Source organism: Jaculus jaculus, chromosome 1 (assembly GCF_020740685.1).
Source record: "Jaculus jaculus isolate mJacJac1 chromosome 1, mJacJac1.mat.Y.cur, whole genome shotgun sequence".
NCBI lineage: Eukaryota > Metazoa > Chordata > Mammalia > Rodentia > Dipodidae > Jaculus > Jaculus jaculus.
The window spans coordinates 27319209-27340389 of NC_059102.1; the positions used below are offsets into that span (position 1 = coordinate 27319209).

At 41.8% G+C, this 21181-nt stretch overlaps 1 protein-coding gene across 7 annotated transcripts in view; it reads left to right on the plus strand.

Annotated features, from left to right (window-relative positions):
• Positions 1-618: 618 nt before the first annotated feature.
• The window catches only part of Sorcs1 (sortilin related VPS10 domain containing receptor 1), a 600968-nt gene continuing 580405 nt past the window's right edge, over positions 619-21181 (plus strand). For 6 of the 7 annotated variants that reach the window (XM_045156924.1, XM_045156934.1, XM_004659362.2 and 3 more), the window contains exon 1: positions 646-1203. In XM_045156924.1, the coding sequence (XP_045012859.1) occupies positions 646-1203 (558 nt within the window). Of the gene's footprint in view, positions 1204-21181 lie in introns of all 7 variants that reach the window. The other variant, XM_004659364.3, reaches the window with a different exon arrangement.

Consider the following 21181-nt stretch of genomic DNA (forward strand, 5'->3'; position numbering starts at 1 on the left):
ACAGAGGCTCTGCTCAGTGTAAGGACTAGATGCCATCTCACCCAGCCTAGGAGGACGAGCGCAGCCCATCTATCCTTTTCGCTTAGACCAGAAAAGAAAAGAAAGAAAGAAAGAAAGGAAGGAAGAAAAAAAGAAAAAAAAAAAAAACCAGGGAGAATAAAAACAGGAGACAGCTACAGAGACTGACAAACAATAAAAAAGGGGGGGGGGGCAATATAGGAATCCTGCCCCAGCGCGCCTGCTCGGAGAATCCGGGACCAGCCGCCCCCGGAGGAAAGGAGCGCGGGCTCCCCGCGGGACCCGCGAGCCCAGGGGCGGTGGGAGCCCTCGGCGACCGCAGCCCCGGAGCGCAGCGCGTCTGGGCACCGGGAGCCCGGCGGCGTGCGCCCTCCCTCGCGCGTCGCCCGCCCGTGACTTCAGTGCGGCTCCACCCCCGCGCGGCGGCGGCTCGCTCGCTCCGAACCCGCGCTCCGCACCAGCCCAGCGCCGGCGAGCGGCCGCCGCCACCTGCCCGGCTGCGCCTCCGCGCGCCCCGCCGCGGCCCAACTTGGATGGAGTTGGGGTCCTGAGCGCCGCCGCCTGCCCGGAGCTCCGCGCCTCCGCCTCGGTCAGGGACCCTCTTCTCCGCTCCTTCCCGCTCCCGCGATGGGAAAAGTTGGCGCTGGCGGCGGCTCCCCAGCCCGGCTCCGCGCGCTCCTCGCCGGCGCGGGGCTCTTGGTCCTCTTAGCCTCCGGCGTCCGCAGCGGCGGCTCCTGCTGCCCACCGCGGCCCCCTAGCTCGACCTCCCGCTGGACTCAGAACCCTGGAGGCTTTCCTCACCGGGGACCTGGACACCGGGCTTCTGCCACGCCCCTGCCCTTCCCTGCACGCCCCCTGTTTGCCCTGGCTCCGGGGGACCGAGTGCTGTCCCTGGAGCGGGCCGGGGGCACTGGGACGCCCGCGGTGGCTGCCGCACGCTCGGGCCGTAGGAGAAGAAGCGCAGCGGATCCCGAAAGGGCAGAAAGAGGAGAGGGCGCGAGTAGGAGCCCCCGGGGAGAGCTGAGGGACCGAGGGCAGCCGGAGCCTGGGACTCCCGAGCGGGACTCGGACAAAGCCACCCGCTTCCGGATGGAGGAGCTCAGACTGACCAGCACAACATTTGCGCTCACTGGAGACTCGGCGCACAACCAGGCCATGGTCCACTGGTCTGGCCACAACAGCAGTGTGAGTAGAATGGGAAGGAGGGAAGGGTGAGGCAAGGAAGGGGTTACAGTCCTCTGTGCGATCTGATGGGGAATTGGGTGTCAGGGGGTTTCTGAGCTTGAGACACTGAACCCTTCCAGATCCATCTTCCTTCGGAGTTAACACTGCCTAGCTGGAGCCCCTCCCCTAGAGCCCCCACACTCACACACCTTCTGGGTCCTCTGCTAATGACCGAGCAGCTCAATTCCTCTTGCTGCCGCTTTGAAGGCATCGGAGTGTGGAGCAGAAAACCAAGCAGAAGGTGGTTAAAGTGTTCTTAACGCAGAGACGAAAGGGTTAAATTGCGGGCCCACTAACATTCACTTAAGTGACTTTCCTGTATTTGCTAGATTCGTAGTTCGGAGAAGGCATTACACGCAGGCTTGTTTTGTTTTTATGCAGGGCTCCTAGCCCCTTCTCCCCACACGAGGGGAAACTGCGGTAGAATGGAAGGTGGTCTTTGCTAGGTTGTGTGTTACGGCACCAAGTGGATGCAAGTTTCCGCCCAGGAACTCTCCAGCGTCTTCCGACAGCAGTAGCAAGTGTGTTTTGAGAGCAGGGGCTTTCCAGCCCATGAAAGAGCGGTTGTTCTCCGGCGTGGTCAGCCCCTGGAAGACCAGATAGATCCCCCATGACAACAACTCGCTGTTCTTCCCATTGCCTGACCTCCCCTAGAGAGGAGTACCAATGACCATTTGGCATTCCCTTTATGAAGGCAGCTTAGGGATTGCTAGGTCCTCACAGAGGATCCCGGGAGGACTGGCAGAGCAAGCCCGGTTCCATCTGGAGGTTTATATTTTAAGAAAAGCCTGCCTGTCTGGAATGAGAGGTGGCTCTCCCAGTTTATAACCCGAACCTAGAACTTCAAGGAGATGACATAGTAAAGATCCAGCTTTGATGGCTTTAACTGTCGAGTGTTTAAAAAGTATGAAAAGTTCTTCAGGCTCCTATGAAGCAGGCAAAAAGACCGCAAAAATCAAGGGTTTGTAAAATGGAAAAAAAAAAAAAAGTTCTGAGTTGCAGCTTCCCTCAGGTAATGGAGGTTGGAGTGTTTGGTGCCTTCAGAAATGTTCTCTGTCGTGGTGTAATTGCCTGAAACCGCGCCAGAAAGCTGCCACTTCAGTGAGCTGCGTCCATTGTCGGCTTTTAAATGAGAGCTATAAGCGTTTTGAAATATACCCTGCCTTGCATTCCGTGTATTACAGCAAGTCATGATGCAATGGATCTTGTATTGATACTTCTGCCCTGCGGATACCAGCACGGCTTCCCCATAATGCAGCCTGCATGGCAGACCCTGTGATTTGATACGGTTCTCGGGAAGAGTTTAATCATATAATTGAAGAAGGAATTCCTTCCATTCAAGTTCTGAAACCTCTTGCCCTAGTCACTTACCTTAACAATCCTATCTTGTATATCATAACAACTGAAATTAATCCTTTAATTTGACCATAAATCTTCTTATGCTGAGTGAATAACTTTCACAGTTATTGAATGATTAATGCAAACCTCTGGGTTTCAAGAGGAGATTTTGAACATATCAAATATGTTAGATCTTGTATTAGGGAGTAAAAAAAAAAAAAGTTGGACTCAAAATATTTCTGGCTTTTAATGTAATGTAGGCTGTAAAATATCACTTGCCCATTAGACCTTTACTTCATCTCTTGAAAGATCTTGGAAAGAGAGAAAAAGGAAAGTAGATGTTTGGCAAATTTTAAGTTCCATTTAAGAAATGGCGCCAAGCATTGCCAGCTTTTTAAATGTTTCAGAACTGGTGCTTGTAAGTCCAGTAGGGTTTATTAGGGTCAGGGCAGAGGACAGGCAGGCAAGTTAGACATAATGTAGGACATGATGAAGATGGTGGTTGTTAAATTAATGTATGAAATCTGTACTCTCTGAGGCCTCTTACTCAAAAAGACCTGGCCAGTTCTCTTTCTGGTCCCTTCTCTGCTCATGACACGTAAGTATCTCTTTATATTTTAAGAATTTATATGCCTGTGTGGAAACAGACACAGTCTTTATTAAAGTCCTTCAAAATAAAAGCTGATTTGGCTTATCTCGACCAGGCTTAGGAGTATTAAATGCAAAGTTTAGAATACTATGTAAAGGGAAGAGATGCAGAAAGAAACTTCTTGACAACTTTGTGAAATGAAAGCAATCTGGACAACTGAGTTCAACTTCTGTTTCTTTATGGTTTATCCTGTTAAATTGGTCATACTCTGGGAATAGACTTAATCTAAAGGGGTGGCATTCTCTCTCAGACTAATTATGTAGAGTGGCATGCCAGGATATCCAGAAGCAGACACTCCAAGTGTGAAGGCAATTACAACCACCTGCAAGTTTACCATGTTTCCCAATATTGGGAAATCCACTAAAATAAACCTCCATGCGTGATTAGGGGATTTCATCTTTTCATGCTTAGATGTCCATAAATCTACCTTACAACCATTCAGGGACACATGCAACACACAATCTTCAAGGCTGGCTCACCTTAGCTAAAATAAATAAAAACTATGCCAAAAGAGCCTCTGATTACAATAACACCTGCATTCAAGGAGCAAATGGATGGTAATTACAGGCTGCCTGTCAAACTGGCGAGGAACTCTGGATTGTTCACTCCTCTCTCTTCTGCCCCCTCAGCCTGTGGACTTGTGCAGTTGTGTAGAGACATGAGTGGAGTGCCTCATCTGTGGGGGTGATGTGATTCCTCTGTATTGATATCTTGCTTGATGGAAATTGTTGCTAAAGTGGATGGAACACCTGCGGGGGGTGGGGGATCTTCTGGCATGAAAGGTGCCGGGTATGATTCATTTGTCATGAGCTTAGTGTCGTAAGCAAGAACATATTGTTCCTACCCTGCTCATCCCAGGCATGCTGTGTCCTGATCTAAATTTATATAGTAATCCTTAGAGTGTTAAACTATATATTTGTCTGTATCTGTGTGCATGGTTGTATATAACTTTATTCCAAGGAATTTCAAAGTGCTATGCTCACTAATCTGTACAATCCCACAAAACCCCTGGTAGGTGGGGAGTAGCAAGTAGGTAATGAGCATTTGTTTTGCTTTTCAGAGTTTTATGCTAGAGTTCATTTGAATATTTAAATTCACCACTCTGTCTCCCACTTGCAATAGTGTTCAAAGGTTTAATAGCAGCAGATTTTACTTGACATACACTTTGCCAGCATGAGAGAGTTAATGCATCTGTGACAGAACTGGATGGTCTGGTGGCTTTTGCTACACCTCCTTCCTTTCAGTGGTTCTGAGACTGACATTTTCTCTCCAACCTTAATGAATTAGCAAGCCTTTACTGGGTCCTGGTAGAAGTCTTACACTCACTGTCCCACTGAATTCTCATAAAACTACTATGCATAAGTATTCTTATGGCTATCGCATAGAGGAGGAAACTGAGGCTTCAAAGGCATCAATAATTGTGAGGAAACACAAGGTGAATGGTGAGAGCAGAAATGACCACCTGAGGTGTTCCAACTCTACAACTCTGTAGTATGGCTTGCCTTGTGAGATTTTTATGTAAAGAGTGTTACTTAGATCTTTTGGAACCTTTGTGATTAACAATCCTATTTTGGGTTCATTTTTGTTCACTGTGGGGAAGTCTTTCGCTGAGTGGAAGTCTTCATCTCCTTGTAGAAAAGCAAAGGGTTTACCATATACCTGTCACAGAGCACTCCACTTTAAGTGGGAATCTGGTTGTTCTCTCTTCCACCCACATCTTCATCTTTTGTAAGACATAGAATCAAGAAGGGTAATCTGCTATTGTTCAGATTTTGGGTCTACTTTCCTTCAGGAATGAATTCAGTTTTATTTCTTAATGACAAATCTGATTTCATATAGAGCTTGAATATACAAATAATTTGGGAAAATATTTTGATATAATTTTCTTTCTCTTGTGAGGAGGTGCTACATTTCTTAAAAGTAAAATGATAAATGAATTTAACTTTTATACATTCCTTAAAATTTTTGCAAGCCCTCTTAATTCCATCTCTGATGCATCCTTTATGCTCTTAGTGAGTGTTAATATGATGTAGCACATGAAAGGAACAGTATTAGTGGCAAGTCAAACAAATTTGAATTCAAGTCCTAGCTGTCCTGTTTCCAGCCCATTTCTATGAAGAAGACACAAAAATTTGGAACACTTTGTCTCCTCACCTAAAACTTGAGTATGTTATGTATTCTGCATGTTTTTTTTTCCCCCCAAAGAGTCAATAGCAAGCACATGAAGTATGAATGTACTTAGCAAGTCTTCATTGAGTGATAATTAATTTTAGGTAAATATGGAAAAGAGGTTTCTCCTGGTAAGTTAAAAGCAGATTTATAGGGCTGACTATAGAGATATAGCCATAACATGCAGAAGTTTTGTGATTTCAATATCAATCTCTGTTAAGTTATACAAATAGAATGCCCTTAAAGTGAATCTAATGATCTGTCTAACCTGTGGGTACCCTGCACCACTGCGTTTGATTAAAGCACACGAGGACTGTCGGGGACACAGACCTGACAAAATGACCTATAGCTTTGGCCTATTAAGTCAGCAAACCTTTTAATTCGCATAATTCTTCCTTTTAGCACAGTTCATGTACATATTAATCTATGGAATATCAGAAGCGTTGAGATGTATACATGTGGCAGTTTCAATCTAAATATATATATGTATGCATATGTATATATGCATATATATATATATACATACATATATATATATATATTATTTTTTTCACAGCAAGATACAGTGAATTATGCTTATTGCATCATGTCCTCATCTTAAGAGATATACTATCTTTTGATCCAAAAGTGGAAAAAAGGACTCATGTGAAATTGGAAAGTAAACACCTCTTATATATTTAATGGGATTATTTTGTAGAAGAAATTAACATGACTGTGTAATCTGGGAATGTTATTCACATCCCTTGAAATAAATACCATATAAATTCATAACAGGGCTACAAAAGCAGGTGGAATAATTGAATTTATTTATGAAAAATAATTCTTGTGTTTGATAGGTGCCAACATTATGTTGAGAACTGTACATAAACTTTATGTACTCTTAAGTTCATAAATACTTGCTGAGCTCCTAATTTTTATTCACTGGCAAAAGGATATTGGTGGAGTGAAGTACCAAACTATAAACAAAGTAATAATAATCCCCACCTTCAGGATGCTTTCAATCTTACACACAAAGAATCCTTCAAGGCAACATCACTAAACACCAAGGAAGCAGTCACAGCACTCAGTGGGAGCTTAGAGGAGCACTGAGCACCTCCTAGAAAGGTTGTCTCCAAGCTTTATTACCAACTAGATGTTTCAACTGAACCTAGAAATAAAGATGAAGCTTTAAGGAACATTTGAATATTATGACAAGGAGATTTTGAGCTGAACATATGGCACAAATAAAGATCAAGAGAAAAGACACACACATTACTCTCCATACCTAGTAAATTAACCTAATTGAAGTTGAAAGTTTTCATACTAGCAGTAGCCTCTCAGTTGTGTTTTTTTTTTTTTTTTTTTTTTTTAAAGTGCACATTCAGTTTTCAGGTGAGTCTGGGTGAAAGCTGAGGATAATAAGTAAGGAACTGGTCTGGTCTTTCAAAGTGGCTGCAGCCCTTACTTTCACATTAAATCCCAGCGTGAGTTATCATTGTTTCATTTTCACCTTGCCATTTTCTACATATATGTTTTGACAAAAGAACTTTTCTTTGTTTAAATTCTTGGTAAGAGACCTCATCCGTGAGATCACATGGAGAATAAATTAATTTTACTATGTCCTAGCTTCTGTGAAGTCAGTAAATATGTGTAACAGATTTCTTCTGTCCTTGTTCATTCCAGCCCTACACCTCTGGCTAGCAAGTGTAGGGAAGGCAACTTCATCTCCTGAAAGTGATTCTGGACAACTAGTCTCTCTTTGGTGGCTGAAGAGGATGTCAGAGAAGTGGTTCGAAACCATGGACATATAAAGATTTTCTTGAGGATTTGAAATCCTTCTCAGGTGGGGTGTGTGGACTAGTAAAATAAAGATGCTAGTCACAAGAAGATGGGATCTTATTGTAGAAGGATTATAATTTCAGGCTCTAATTGTATATAAGACAGAAAAGGATATGATTCCATTGTAAGAAGTTTTGCATGTGATGCTTCATTTTATTATTTTTTTATTTATTTTTGTTTATTTTTATTTATTTATTTGAGAAGGACAGACAGAGAAAGAGGCAGAGAGAGAGAAAGAATGGGTGCACCAGGGCCTCCAGGCACTGCAAATGAACTCTAGATGCAAGCACCCCTTGTGCGTCTGGCTAACGTGGGGCCTGGGGAATCTAGCCTCGAACTGGGGTCCTTAGGCTTCTCAGGCAAGCGCTTAACCTCTAAGCCATCCCTCCAGCCCAGTGATGCTTCATTTTATAAAGATACTGTGTCTGTTTCTGTAGCACTCCTCAATGGCGTAGCACATTAAAGCTGTTCCAACCCATTGCCCATTTTTCTCTTTGGAGAATGCTTCCGTTTTCAAGGATTGTAGTACTACTTCCCTGACTTCTGTTTTATTCTCACCACAATCCTACCAGATAGGACTAATTCCATTTGCATTTCTCAGATAAGGAAACCAAGTTGTTGTTATTAAGCAAGTCAATTTTTGGACAAAGACAGTCAGAAACCTTGGATTACTCTGTACAACTGATGCTTGGTTTGGCGTGCATGGCTTCCTCTAGGCAGGGATTAGAACATAGATGATCCTGGCCTTGGGTTTGGATACAACCAATGCACTATGTCCAGTCGAGGTGGGGGCCTCTGTCATGTGGAGAAATGCACTTCTTGGCAGTGGAGCTCCTGAGTTCTAGGAATTCCAGTTCAGCTGTTCAAGCTCCTCATCTTGTGTAGCAGAACAGCTCCAATCATCCAAACACCCCCCGCCCCCTTCTCAATGTTTAAACCTTTAAGAAGTGATCTTAAAACGTGATGAAGGGACTTGCTGGAAATGAGCTTCCTGGCAACAACCTTCCCTATGCAATCCACTCCTATGGACTTCAGAGATGACGTTACTTACGACTGGGTTCACTATAGACACGAGGCAGGGGAAGAGAAGTACAGCCACTCGTTTCTTTAGTTGTTTGATACTGGTGAAATCTAGCTAAAAAAGAGATATTCAAGTTCCTCGCCACGTTTGGTAGTAGCTGTAGTCAAACTTGAATAGTGAAACATGCAAATGGACTCTATGTGCTCAAGAATTAAACTGAGTCATTAGTTATGACTTTATTCACTTCTAACTTTTGACAGGAAAGAGACAATTTGAGTTTACTGGATATTAAGAACAGATGTCTATTTCTAGCTACAGAGCACTGATGACCTTAATGATAGTATAAATAGCCAATGATTCAGTGAGAGCTTATACGATGTTCTGGAACATCACATTACTTCACTCAGTTCTTACAGTGCCTTTACAAGCTAGATGGCATTATCATCGTTCTAGATCTGTGGAAATCCTAGCCTATATAACTTTCTCAAGCGTGTCTAGCTGAGAGGTTTCCAAGCTGATATTTCATTTTACCCAAAGCTTTTTTTCTGCTAAATTGTGTTGCCCCTTTATATAGGGTTATGTTTCAGCCTCTTTCGTGAGAACTCTATAAGTCAGGTTGGTAAATAAACTATTGGGGTGAATGGGACACATTTTGGAGCTTTCCTTTTCACTTCACCCCATTCTCAGGTCAGCGATGTCTGATAGTGGGCAGTAAGGTGCTTCAGGGTGAAGCTTGATCAAAGCCCTAACTTCTGCTGACACTCCTGCATGCCTGCCTCAGCTTGGTAATGCGTCATCTTGTTATCCCGGGAGGGTGTGTGGGATGTGTTGTTTGGTTTCTCCCTGCTGCCTAATGACCCTGGAGTGACAGCGTGGGCAATTTATGCTTTTTAAAGAAAGTACTAATAAGAATCGTGTTATCAGACAACCACCTAATCATACTGTGCCCTGGAGCCAGTAGATTGATGGTGCTAGTCATCTTCCCTTAAGCAGGGAATAGCAAGGGATATTGAGACACACAATCATGGGCCATCCAGCCTGCTGCTGCTGTGGGTGGGGGGGCTTACGGACGGCAGTGGAGGAGAGTACTATTAAAAGTGAAAGTTATCGGCCATATCTCAGCAATTTCAGCTTGCAGTCTTGATTAGGCTATTTTAGGCATGTTCAAAAGGCTGGTGTAGACAGTCATCAGCAACCCTGCTTGTCCTGATGCACTTTGCTGAAATGATGGAGAGGTGTTTAACTGGGCAGCCCTACTCTCCATAGTAGGTACCTTGGTTAACATTCCCCAAAGGACTGTCCTCAGGTGACTCAGACTGAATTTTCAGGCGGAAAGCTTGACCAGGAGTCTCTATTTTGTATACTTGGGGGAAATCGTTAGAAATACACAGTTTGAAAGGAATTTACTTAATATTGGCATGTGAGTTTTAGGGTCCATGAAGTTTTTTAAATACATTTTCTATGAAGTGTCTTTTTTTGTGAAGGTGCTTTACTCTTCCCATGTAGAACTGAAGCATACCAATTTTCGTCATCTCCTCAGTGGAAACTATGACTTCCAATGGTTCAGTCTTGGTGGAAGGTTTTTTAGTTACATTGGGCAATACGTGGTCCCCAGGCAATGTTATTGTTATTAGATGTACCGTAGGAAGTCATTTTTTAAAATTTTTAAAATTTTATTTCTTTATTTGAGAGAGAGAGGGGGAGAGGGAGAGGGAGAGAGAGAGGAAGAAGTAGAGAGATTAGGCATATCAGGGCTTCCAGCCACTGCAAACGAACTCCAGATGCATGTGCCCCCTTGTGCATCTGGCGTATGTGGGTCCTGGGGAATCGAACCAGGGTCCCGAGGCGTCGCAGGCAAATGCCTTAACTACTAAGCCATTTCCTGAGCCTTGACGAAGTCATCTTTATGAACTTTGCCAAATTGGTACATGGCTTAGTGTATAGAAAAATAATTTGGGGTTGTTTGTGTTTCCCACTTCATATATTAGAAATGTGAACTTGGGCAACTAACTACATAATTTTCTGCTTTAGTTTCCTCATCAGTAACATGGGGTTAATGATGGAGATTTTTTTATGGCTTCTGATTATATATATATATATATATATATATATATATATATATATATATATATGGTATAAAAATGTTTAGGGCAGTGTTATAGTCAGGTTTGCATTGCTAGTAGAAACCACCCAGCTAAAAGCAGCATTTATTTTGTATTTCAGGCTCAAGGGGAAGCTCCATGATAGCAGGGGGAAGAGATTGCTCTCTATCTTTCTATCTCTTTCTCCTTCTCTTTCTCTTGGACTGTGTGTGAGGGGTTGTATATAAGTATGTGTGTCTGCAGATGCATTTGCCCCATGCACATGTGTACAGAGGCCAAAGGATAATGCCAGGTATCCTCTAAGCTCTTCTACTTTGTGTCTGTGAAATAGAGCCTTTCACTGAACCTAGCACTGAAGTTTTCTGTTAGACTGGCTGAACAAAATTTCCCAACAATTCATCTTCTCTGCACCTCCTCTCCCTCATGCATAGGACTGGGGTTGCAGGCATGCATGGCCATGCCCAGCTTTTTTATGGGGGTGCTGGGGATCATTTGCAGGCATTCTCAGGTTCTCCCAGGCCCTCATGATTGAGGCAAACACTCTTACCATCTGAGTCATGTCTCAGCTCCAGTTCTGTTATTTTATAACGAGATCCAAATCATTGTACCCCTCTTTATTGACATGCTTCTCTTTTTTGGGGGGGTTCAAGGTAGGGTCTCACTCTGACCCAGGCTGAACTAGAATTCAATATGTCCTCTTAGGGTGGCCTCAAATTCATGGCAATTCTCCTACTTCTGCATCCCAAGTGCTGGGATTAAAGGCATGTGTCACCACGGCTGGCTGGTGTGCTTCTTAATTGCACTTTTTTTTTTTTTTTACACATAATACTTACTGTCTAACTATTTGCCACTTTATTTGTTATTACTTTGGGGAAAACTGGAATTTTCCATAGTACAGCTTGCCCATGACCTCAGAAAAGTCTGTTGTGGAATGTTGGGGCTTTAAAAAGTGAATTATATTAAGGTGTATTTTGAACTGAAAAACTTCTCACAAAATACCAGAAAGGGCAAAGGGGGAGATTCATACATAGTACAAAGAAGGGGTCATGAGCCAATGACTGTGTAGACTTTGTTTTTCCTTCATAGATTCCAATTCCCTAAAAATGTACTTGGACATAGTAGGGCTTTGAAACACTTCAGTTATGTACTACAAGGTGACCATATGCTTATAAAAATGTAGTTAAGTACTTATGATTTGAATTGTTATGGTTATGAAACAAGTTGGGATTTTATGTGATTTTTTAGTCCATTTTTGTTATTTCTCAATGAACATGCATTGGTTGTTTGAATTATTTTTAAAAATTACATGAAGTATGAAAAATAAAACAAGGAAAAGAAGAAATGAGTTTGTGAACTTAGCATCATTAGAGCTGAGTTCCAGGCAACTGAGTTTGACAAGTGCTTATGTTCATGGGCCTGTGTTTGCTCCAACCACTGCTGTTGAGAGTCTGTCTTGTAGGCAGGGTCTGTGCCGCTGTGGGATGACTTCTTTCTTGTCTGGCTCCTGGAAGTACGTGAACATTTGTCATCACGCTTTGCTTCATCATGTCTGTCACTGATCCTCATCTCAGACACCAGAGTGACCTCTGCTTCTTCAGTAAATCACCAAGCATTTCAGTTGAAAAACCCTCAGTGGCTTTCTTGATTTTGGTCTCAACCTTTACATCATGGATATGCATATGAATCCAAGCAAAATAAATGTGTGCAGCCCTGTGAATTTATAATCACGCAATGCAACAAAAGCATCCTAGTGCACTATTAATGTCTCTGTTCTTAAAAGTGTCTTCTTACTACAGGAGATCTTAGTAGATCTCCTCCCCCGCTTTTTTTTTTTTTTTTTTTTTCTTTTCGAGGTAGGGTCTCACTCTGGTCCAGGCTGACCTGGAATTAACTCTGTAGTCTCAGGGTGGCCTTGAACTCACGGCAATCCTCCTACCTCTGCCTCCCGAGTGCTGGGGTTAAAGGCGTGCGCCACCACGCCCGGCTGATCTCCTCCCCTTAATAAAATAGCCTCTCTAAATGAAAAAAAAAAAAAGTGAAATTAGAATTAGTTGTTTTGAATCACACTTGTAATCCCAGCACTTGGGATCACCATAAGTTCAAAGCCAGTCTGGACTACACAGCATGTACAGGCCAGAGTGGGGTTCAGTGTGAGACCTCTTTCTCAAAAAAAAAAAAACACATAAAAACAATAAGAGGGGCTGGAGAGATGGCTTAGCAGTTAAGTGCTTGCCTGTGAAGCCTAAGGACCCTGGTTCGAGGCTCGGTTCCCCAGGTCCCACGTTAGCCAGATGCACAAGGGGATGCACGCATCTGGAGTTCGTTTGCAGAGGCTGGAAGCCCTGGCGCGTCCATTCTCTCTCTCTCCCTCCATCTGTCTTTCTCTCTGTGTCTGTCGCTCTCAAATAAATAAACAAACAAACAAATTAAAAAAATAAAAAAAGATGAACTTGTAAAGAAAGGTTTGTTTAAAAAAAAACAATAAGGGAAAGGTAAGAAAGAAAGAGGTATACATGTAAATCCATAAGATGGGTATTAACTGACAGCCAGAGCTGGATAAGGAGCTCTTCAGAACAAGGAAAGAGAAAAAGAAGAAGAGAGGTAAAGAAAATAGAAATATAAGATAATACAAGTATATATAGAGAGGGAAGAAGGATGAAAACAAGGATGGAGATTAAAAAAAAAACAAGAGATAGGAGAGAGAGGGAGAACAAGAAGGAATGAGAGAGGGAGGAGATAGATCCAGACTAACAATGGAAGTAGATGAAGAGAGAGAAGTACAGGAATTTTTGAGAGAAGGCGAGATACAGAGTCTCTAATAAAACCAAGGCATGTTGAGAGACAGAGATCACAAAAAATCATAGTAAGAGAATAAGAATAGATGTAAGCCAGAGTAAAAAAGTGTCATTGAGTAGAGAACATGTGTAGCATAATCATGTGAGCCAAAGAGTGGACCCTTCTCTGTGCGGTTGCTGTGGCTTCCTGCTTGCGGGACACTACGCCCAGCCATGTCACTTGGCTAGGAAGTGCAGACACTCCCGCGTGTGTGACAACACCAAGAGACATATGTGTACCGATCTGGGTGTAGAATGGAAGCAGAACTGCACTACCGATGTGTCATTCACAACCTCCTCAGAGTGATCGCCTTTTGGTAGCGGGACTAATTGAATGGCGGAAAGACAACTTTTTAACGTTTTATTTTATACTAGTCTATGCTAATTTGAATGTTTTGCATGGATGTGCACTACTTTAACAACAACACAAAAGCGTGTTTTAAGTGGCTGTTATGTGAGTGCTGTACTGAGCCCTGGAAATGCAAAGACCTGGTCTGTGCCCTTGAGGGTGCATTTTCTGGTCAAAATAGACACGTGAACAGACAAATTGCAATCTGGTGTGGTAAGTGCATGAGGGTTGTAATAGAGTTTCTGCAGAGCCCTGCGAGAGCAAAGGCGAAGGGGGGTAACTAATTTTCCCTGAGAGTGGGCGGCACGGTTTTAAAAGGAAGTGACATTTAGTGAGACTATATTCAAGATTAGAAATTCTGCACAGAAAATAAGACAGGGTAGGCTGAAAGGGCATTTGAACCCTTCTTTAAGTACCTATCTCTTGGTCCTTGGGTTCATCTTAGGTAGCTGGACGAGCCAACAGGAAGATATTGGGATGACTCCTTCTCCATCATTCCAGTGCCCAAGATAACTGGGATCAAGGCCAATAGTGTTTGGTGAAATCAAAATAAACTTCTTTATTTATTTATTTATTTTTTTGTTTAGAATTTTCTATTAAGTTATTTTCCATGTTTGGGGAAAAGGAATCTGATTTTTTCCCAAAGAGATAAACTAATAAAGATTTCCCTTGAAGTACTATACACACACAAGCATGTTCCCATGTATACACACCCTTGCACACACACACACCACACAATCTTAAAACAATGTTATCCTATCTCTTCACCATAAAATTTGATTATCTAAGCAGGGATGGGATTTCTTTCAGGTTCTTCTTTTTATTTTTCTTATTTTAGAGTAAAATGTGGGTGTTTATGTCATTTTAATGCTGCCTAAACTAATATGGAGGATGGATGTCTTAAGTTCAGTTGGTCCACACTTCCTTGTTATCAACAGTACCAGAGTGCGATTTTATAGGCAGTGAGATAGTGCAGGGGAACTTTCTGCCCCAGTATTTTCCAGACTTTGTTTTGTCTTGTGAATAGAAGACAGCAGAGAACAGTTGCCTTCCCCACCCCCCCCCCCTTGTTTATCTTCTTGGTGAAAGAAACAAAAGTGAACTTAGAGGAAGGGGTGGTGAAGGGAGAATACCTGGTGATACAGAGAGCTCACTCTGCAGACTGGCTCAGCAGATATGAGAAGACGAGAGACCTCTCTCTCCTTGTACGCAGTACTCAGGCCACTGCTGTCTGAGATGATGCAGCTTTGGAGTTCTTTGACTTAGAAAACTTTCCTTGACACTTTGTGCTCTGTATTGAAATGTCTAAAAACGAATTTCATCTTTTAAGATAAAACTGAATTGAGATAAAGCTATTCAGGTGATGTCAAAAATGTTTTAGGATATATAAATGATTACCTCCCCAAAGCAGACTTTCCATACATTCCGTTGAGCCCTTACTTAATTCCTTATATTCCTTTTAATAGTCATTGAATTATATTAAAAATTAAGGAAATAGGAAAAAAAATAATTTTATATTTGCCTTAAAAGCTCATCAACTTTATGGTATCTCTAGAATTAAAAAAAATTATTTTTATTTATTTATTTGACAGAGAGAATGAGACAGAGGGAGAGAGAGAGAGAGAGAGCGAGAGGGAAAGTGGGCATTCAGGTACTCCAGCCACTGCAAACGACTCTGGGTGCATGCATCACTTTGTGCATCTGGCTTGCATGGATCCTGGAGAGTCAAACTGAGGACCTTTGGCTTTGCAGGCAAGTGCCTTAACAACGAAGCTATCTCTCCATTTCTAGAAATTTTTATTCTTTTAATCTAAATTCATGTCTTGATAATATATATAAAGAACATGTAGCGAAAGATAAATTTATTTTTCTGTTGCAGGCGGAAACAGCAATTTAAGACAGGATCCATTCAGCAAATTATAGCCATAGACCAAATTTGTCTCAATATCTATTTTTCTGTGACTCACAAATTAAAAGTGGCATCTGTAGGCTGGAGAGATGGCTTAGTGGTTAAGTGCTTGCCTGGGAAGCCTAAGGACTCTGGTTCAAGGCTCAGTTCCCTAGTGCCTATGAAAGTCAGATGCACAAGGTGGAGCATGCATCTGGAGATCTTTTGCAGTGGCTAGAGGTCCTGGTGCACCCATTCTTTCTCTTTCTTTCTGTCCATCTGTCATGCACAAATAAAGAAAAATAAACATTTTTTTTTAAAGTAGCATCTACAATTTTAAATCACTAGGAAATTTAAAAGGAAAAATTGCGATACATAGGAGTTATTTATTTGATACCAAGTAATGCTAAGTGGAACACAACTATAATTGTTCACTGAAGTGTCATCCATGACAACTTTTTGTACCAAATTGAGCCAGTGGGGCAGAGCCTCTAATCTTCATCAACCTAAAATTTCTTCTCTGACTCTATACAGGACAGTTTGCCAACTGCCCATGTCAGGGTTTGGGGGGAACATAAACAGTGAGGCATGATTGAGAATCTGCTGCCGTCTGTATGCCAAGTCAAGATTGATTCTTTGACCTTGGTTTTCTTGCCTAAAAGGCATACATACACTCAACCGTTGCAAATTCACAGTCACAAAGTGTGCCATTCATTTTCAGTTCCTGTCCCTTTGCTTATGTTACTTCCTCTGCCTGGAGATCTCGCCTGCATGTTAAGTCCTTTTCAGTTGGAAATCACCTCCTTTCTGAGAATTTCTCTGATTTTCTCAAAAGGATTGCATGCATATTATAAACAAAAGTTCTGATATGATGTGTGAGGTCACACTGTGCCTCTGTCTAAGAATGAAACATCTTTGGATCTGTATGAGTTTTTGAGGGCAAGGGTTTGTGTCCTTCATGTTTATATGTGGCATACAGGAGGTGATGAATAAATGCATTTTTTATCAGAGCACTAATATTGTCTTAGGCCATTTTATTTACCATGCCTTATATAGTAAACAAATATTCAGCATTTGGAATGCCTGGATAATTTTCACTCTCATGGTTCTAGGAATGTAAACTAACTGGGTTGTCTTTGAAATTGTTGGGGGAATGTGGCTTGAATGTTGACAGAAAGAAAGAAGGAGACGGGAGAACTAAAAGAGAGAGTGACTAATGCCTATATTCAAACTAAATAAATTAAAATGTACTGGTGGCCACAACTTTCTTGTATCAAGGATGGTTGAGGTTCATTCTGATGTAGCCGGATGCTCCACTGCTGGGGTGAGCGGATGGCTGGTAGGGGCTAACCTTGCCTGGGGCCTGCAGGAGAAAATAACTGCATACTCCTCACTTGGATAGCTAAATTGCGAAGCAACCCCTGTGGTATAGCATCTCAGTAGGGCCAGAATATTTGAACAATGAGGAAGGCATATTGCATTGTGTGAGAGAGAAAATTGTGTTTGTGATAGTGGAGTGAGCTGAGCGCAGGTTGATGATGAGAAAGGGATTGTGGGCGAAGAGTACTTCTTTAATCCCGTGCACCTGGATGGAGCAGGTTGGGAGATTTTTTTTTTTTTTTTTTTTTTTCGTCTTCTGATTGAGCTTGGCCATGGCAGGATTTCAGTTGTAGGTGCAAAAAGACTGTTAGGTGTCAAGACAATAATTAATAGAATAGTGATCTGTATTTACTCGCTGCTTCCTGCATGCCAGCCCTATGTGAGCTGACACACATATCAGCAACAAGAGGAAGTGAGTAATATTATTATTCCCAGGACATGATTGCAATGAAATGTACCTTATTCCTAGTACAATAGGAAGTAGGCATGGCCATCATTCCCTCGAAATTTCATTTCAGAGTACTTAACCTAGAATCAGGACTTAAATAACGCACTCAAAGTCATATAGATGGCAGATGTTAGAATTCTCAATTCAATCAAGTTGCAAGGCTGGGTTCTAAAAACCCAGATAGTTTGGAGTAACCAAGATTAGGCTTAATCATTATTTTCTACAGCATTTCAAACACTATGTCATTTAACTTCAAGTGACCTCAAATTTTTGATGAATTTAACAACAACTAATTGAATGCCTCATGTATACCAGACACAGCCAAACCCCGAGGAATTTCTTCATGCTCACAGCTAGTAGCCTTAAGCTCCCTGCTCTCAATGCACTGTGGCCCTTCCACTGACTCACAGAGGTCTTGGATATTGTGATCTAGATCTCCTTTGGAAAGCAGATTTCTCAGAACTCCTGACTTTACTCACTACTTAGAAAATAACACAATTTAGAGAAATACATTTTTTTTTTCAGTAAATGAACATGTTTAGTCAGCAGGTAGAGTGCTATTTGTCATGATAAAAATAGTGTAAAATGCATTCATTGTGTAAGTAAATAGTGTAAAAATGTATTCATTGAAACCTCCACTTAAATAAGCACTTTCTTCTTTTGTTTTATAGTGAACGTTAGTGAGTTAGTGTTTGTGGTTGCATGTATGTATAGAGGACATTTAAATGTATATGCATATCTCTGCTTTTGCTTGTATTTCTATACTTACGCCTACAACATATGCCTGTGTCATGCAGTGTATCAGTTTGTATTCATATTTGGGGCAAATTACATCATATATTTACACATAAAATATTTAGGGCTAGTTTTCTGTGAACTAGGATGATTGTTCCCATTATATGATTAAACAGATGTTTTGTGTGTACATAAAAATATGATAAAACTATTTCAAAATATGATAGCAGCTAAATGCACCAAATTAAAAATAGAAATTAAATGAGCAGTATCTAAAAAAAAAAAAAATGAGATCTTTCCTTTCTGTGGTAGTGCTTCCTCCCATTTGGAAAATTCCTGATTCTAGAGTTTTTTTTTTTTTTTTTTTCCAAATTAGAGATTATTTACAACAGTTTGCATATATGTAATTTGCTGTATTTCACCTTGAGAGCTAAATTTCCTTAATTCAGTCAGAATAAACTGGAATAGTTTAACCTTGATTCATTATTTAAACCACCCTAGAGCAAATTTGTTTGTATTTTTAATGGACTCACTTATTTTTAGACCTGTTTTGACTTTATTTATGGTAAATCATTTGCAAAATCAATGGTATATAATTAATATCTATTCTTTTTCTTCATTAAAATACTTGGTACATGCAGGTAAATTTTACTGCCCTGTATTTAGTGTAGGACAGAGTGTCTTAAAAGGGCAGTAAATAGACCAAAATCTTTTAGACAAGACCATTTCTATGATCTGCCGGTCTGGGATGATGTGAAATGTTTCCTTCCCCAAAGTTTATAGTGTCTGGCCCTTCTTCACTCTCCTGTCTGCTGTTGCCCAGTATTAACAGTATTCCTGGTAGGTAGTTCATCTAGCTCATACCAGCTATACCAAAGATATTTGCATGAGACTTGACCAACAAACAGTATGCTCAGTTATGGTTTGTATTGTCTCCTGAGCCTCTGCCACTTAGACTAGCGTGTATCACACTGATGGATATGAGCAGCGATCTGAACACTTTTATACCTCCCCATCATCCATAGAACTATGGACATCATCACATCCTTGCTGAGGAGATAGACTAAATTGCACCGTCACACAGCTATCCTTATAATCCTACCTGAAAGCAGGCAAGTGAATAAATTCAAAATGCTTCTCTGCCCCTAAAGTGATTCTGCCATTTCTAGATACTTATAACTGCCCTTGGACAGGTCAGCAGAAAACTATGCTGAAGAGATGGATAAAGGGATGGCAAGGAATTCACCAGGGGGAGCTGTTCACTATGAGAAGGTGTTGAGACTGGCTCCCCAGTTGGGGCTCAGGTGCTCACTGCTCAGTACTGAGTCAAGGCCTACCTCTGGCTTGTTTTCCAGCAGGTATTAGCTGCAGAATCCTATTCTGGTTTTAAGCCCAGGTGACTTTTTTCCATGAGCATGTCTTGTGTTTGTTGAGATCGTGGAATTGTGTGCTTAGATCTTCAGCTGACCATTCTGGTATTCACAATCATCACTTATGGTCAACAACCCCTCATGACTTTGAGTTATATTTACTTACAATTCACCTTTTATGATTGGTGGTACTATTATGTTATTTAATTGTTTATTAGGACTGAGGATACAGACATGTTTTTTTTCTCCTAATTTGCTTCTCAGTCTGAGAGGGAAAATAAATGGAGGAAGTCTAGTTTGGCAAGTGTCATGCACAAGTACTTGCAGAAGACAATCTCGATGGCCTAGAGGTGAGGTAACATGTTGGCAAAGACATCAAAGAAGTCACACAGGAAAGCACCAGTAGATAAATGGTCAAATGATTTTTTTGGATGAAGAAATGAAGAAGAAGGATCAGGAAGCATAGCAGATGTGAGCACAGGACAGAGTAGCCCAAGGAAGGAAGGACAGCATAGGGTGGAATCGGAGGAGGAAGATGAGGCGAAGAGAACTAGCTTCATATGAAGGACTTTAAAATTCATACAGAACAGGCTGCTGGACCTCGTGAAGGTCTTAGTGGGTGACATGATCAGCATTCATTCTGGATGGAAAGAGACATGGAAACAGCACATTAGGTGACACAGAGCCAAGTTCGAAAGCTACCTATAAAGTACATCGGTCGCTTGAGCCATGCACAAGGCATGTGCGAGCAGATAAGTGATGGGCCACGGATGCCGGTCCTGTGGTCTTCATGCGTACTCTTCCACAATAACACCGTAGAAGGCAGGGCCAATGTATGGAGTCTGTCATGAAAGTGATATTTTTGAGGTGTTATGAACCTTTTCTTTTGCTTTTAGAAACAGAAGATTGATCTCGGCAGTGGTAGAAGACAGATAGAATGATGCCTGTGCTAGAAGTCGGGGAACCTGGACTTTGTGTCCGTCTTACGACGCTTTGTCTGCATTGCTAACGGTGGTGGTTTACGTTCTTGGGGTTTACTTTTCTTAACTTTAAAGGAAATGCCACACTGAACAAGTGGTAAGGTTTTGCCCATCTAATCACCTTGAACACACAATACTGCCTATGCTCTGGTGATGAGCAGGAAGTGGGAGAGCGGGGATGGCAGGGGTGGGGATGAGGTCTCAGGGGGAGCGAAGAGCTAATGATCAGGACTACTTTATACAGATGGACATTCGATTATGAACTGCGCACAAATAAAACACGTGGATAGAAGATGCGAGACTATTCTGAGTGTACCTGCGGTGTTTAGTAAATATTTAAAGGGGTCGCTAGGAAGCTGTGAGGAGCAGGTGACAGGTGCTTTCTTGCATTCACTGTGCCTAACAGACTACCCTTCTCACACCAGTGTTTGAAAAGTGCCAGGTAACGAAGGAGATGTAAATCTTTTGAAAAAAGTGAATATTTGTGATATAACAGCACTAGTAGTTTTGCTTTCTCTTTTGAAGCCTACGTTTTCTCTTCCACAAAATCCATACTCACTCCCGATGCAGAGTTCATAAAATCAGTCACCAGTAAGAGCTCTGCAACTCAGCTAGAATCCATATCTCCAGGGCTTTCATTTTAATATCTTTCCCCCACCCCCAAGCCTCTGCCAGAGACTTCACTTGGAAACTGCAAGAACATGGAGAATGGTCCCTGGGGGATAGCAAATGAAAGACCTAGCCCAGGTTCCATTTTCCTAAAATTGAATAGGAAAGCGGTAGGAGATTAAAGTGATTAAGTTTGGCTGGGGAGGACGACACAAGGTGCCCTGATCTCTTTCCTCCCATGCCATGTGT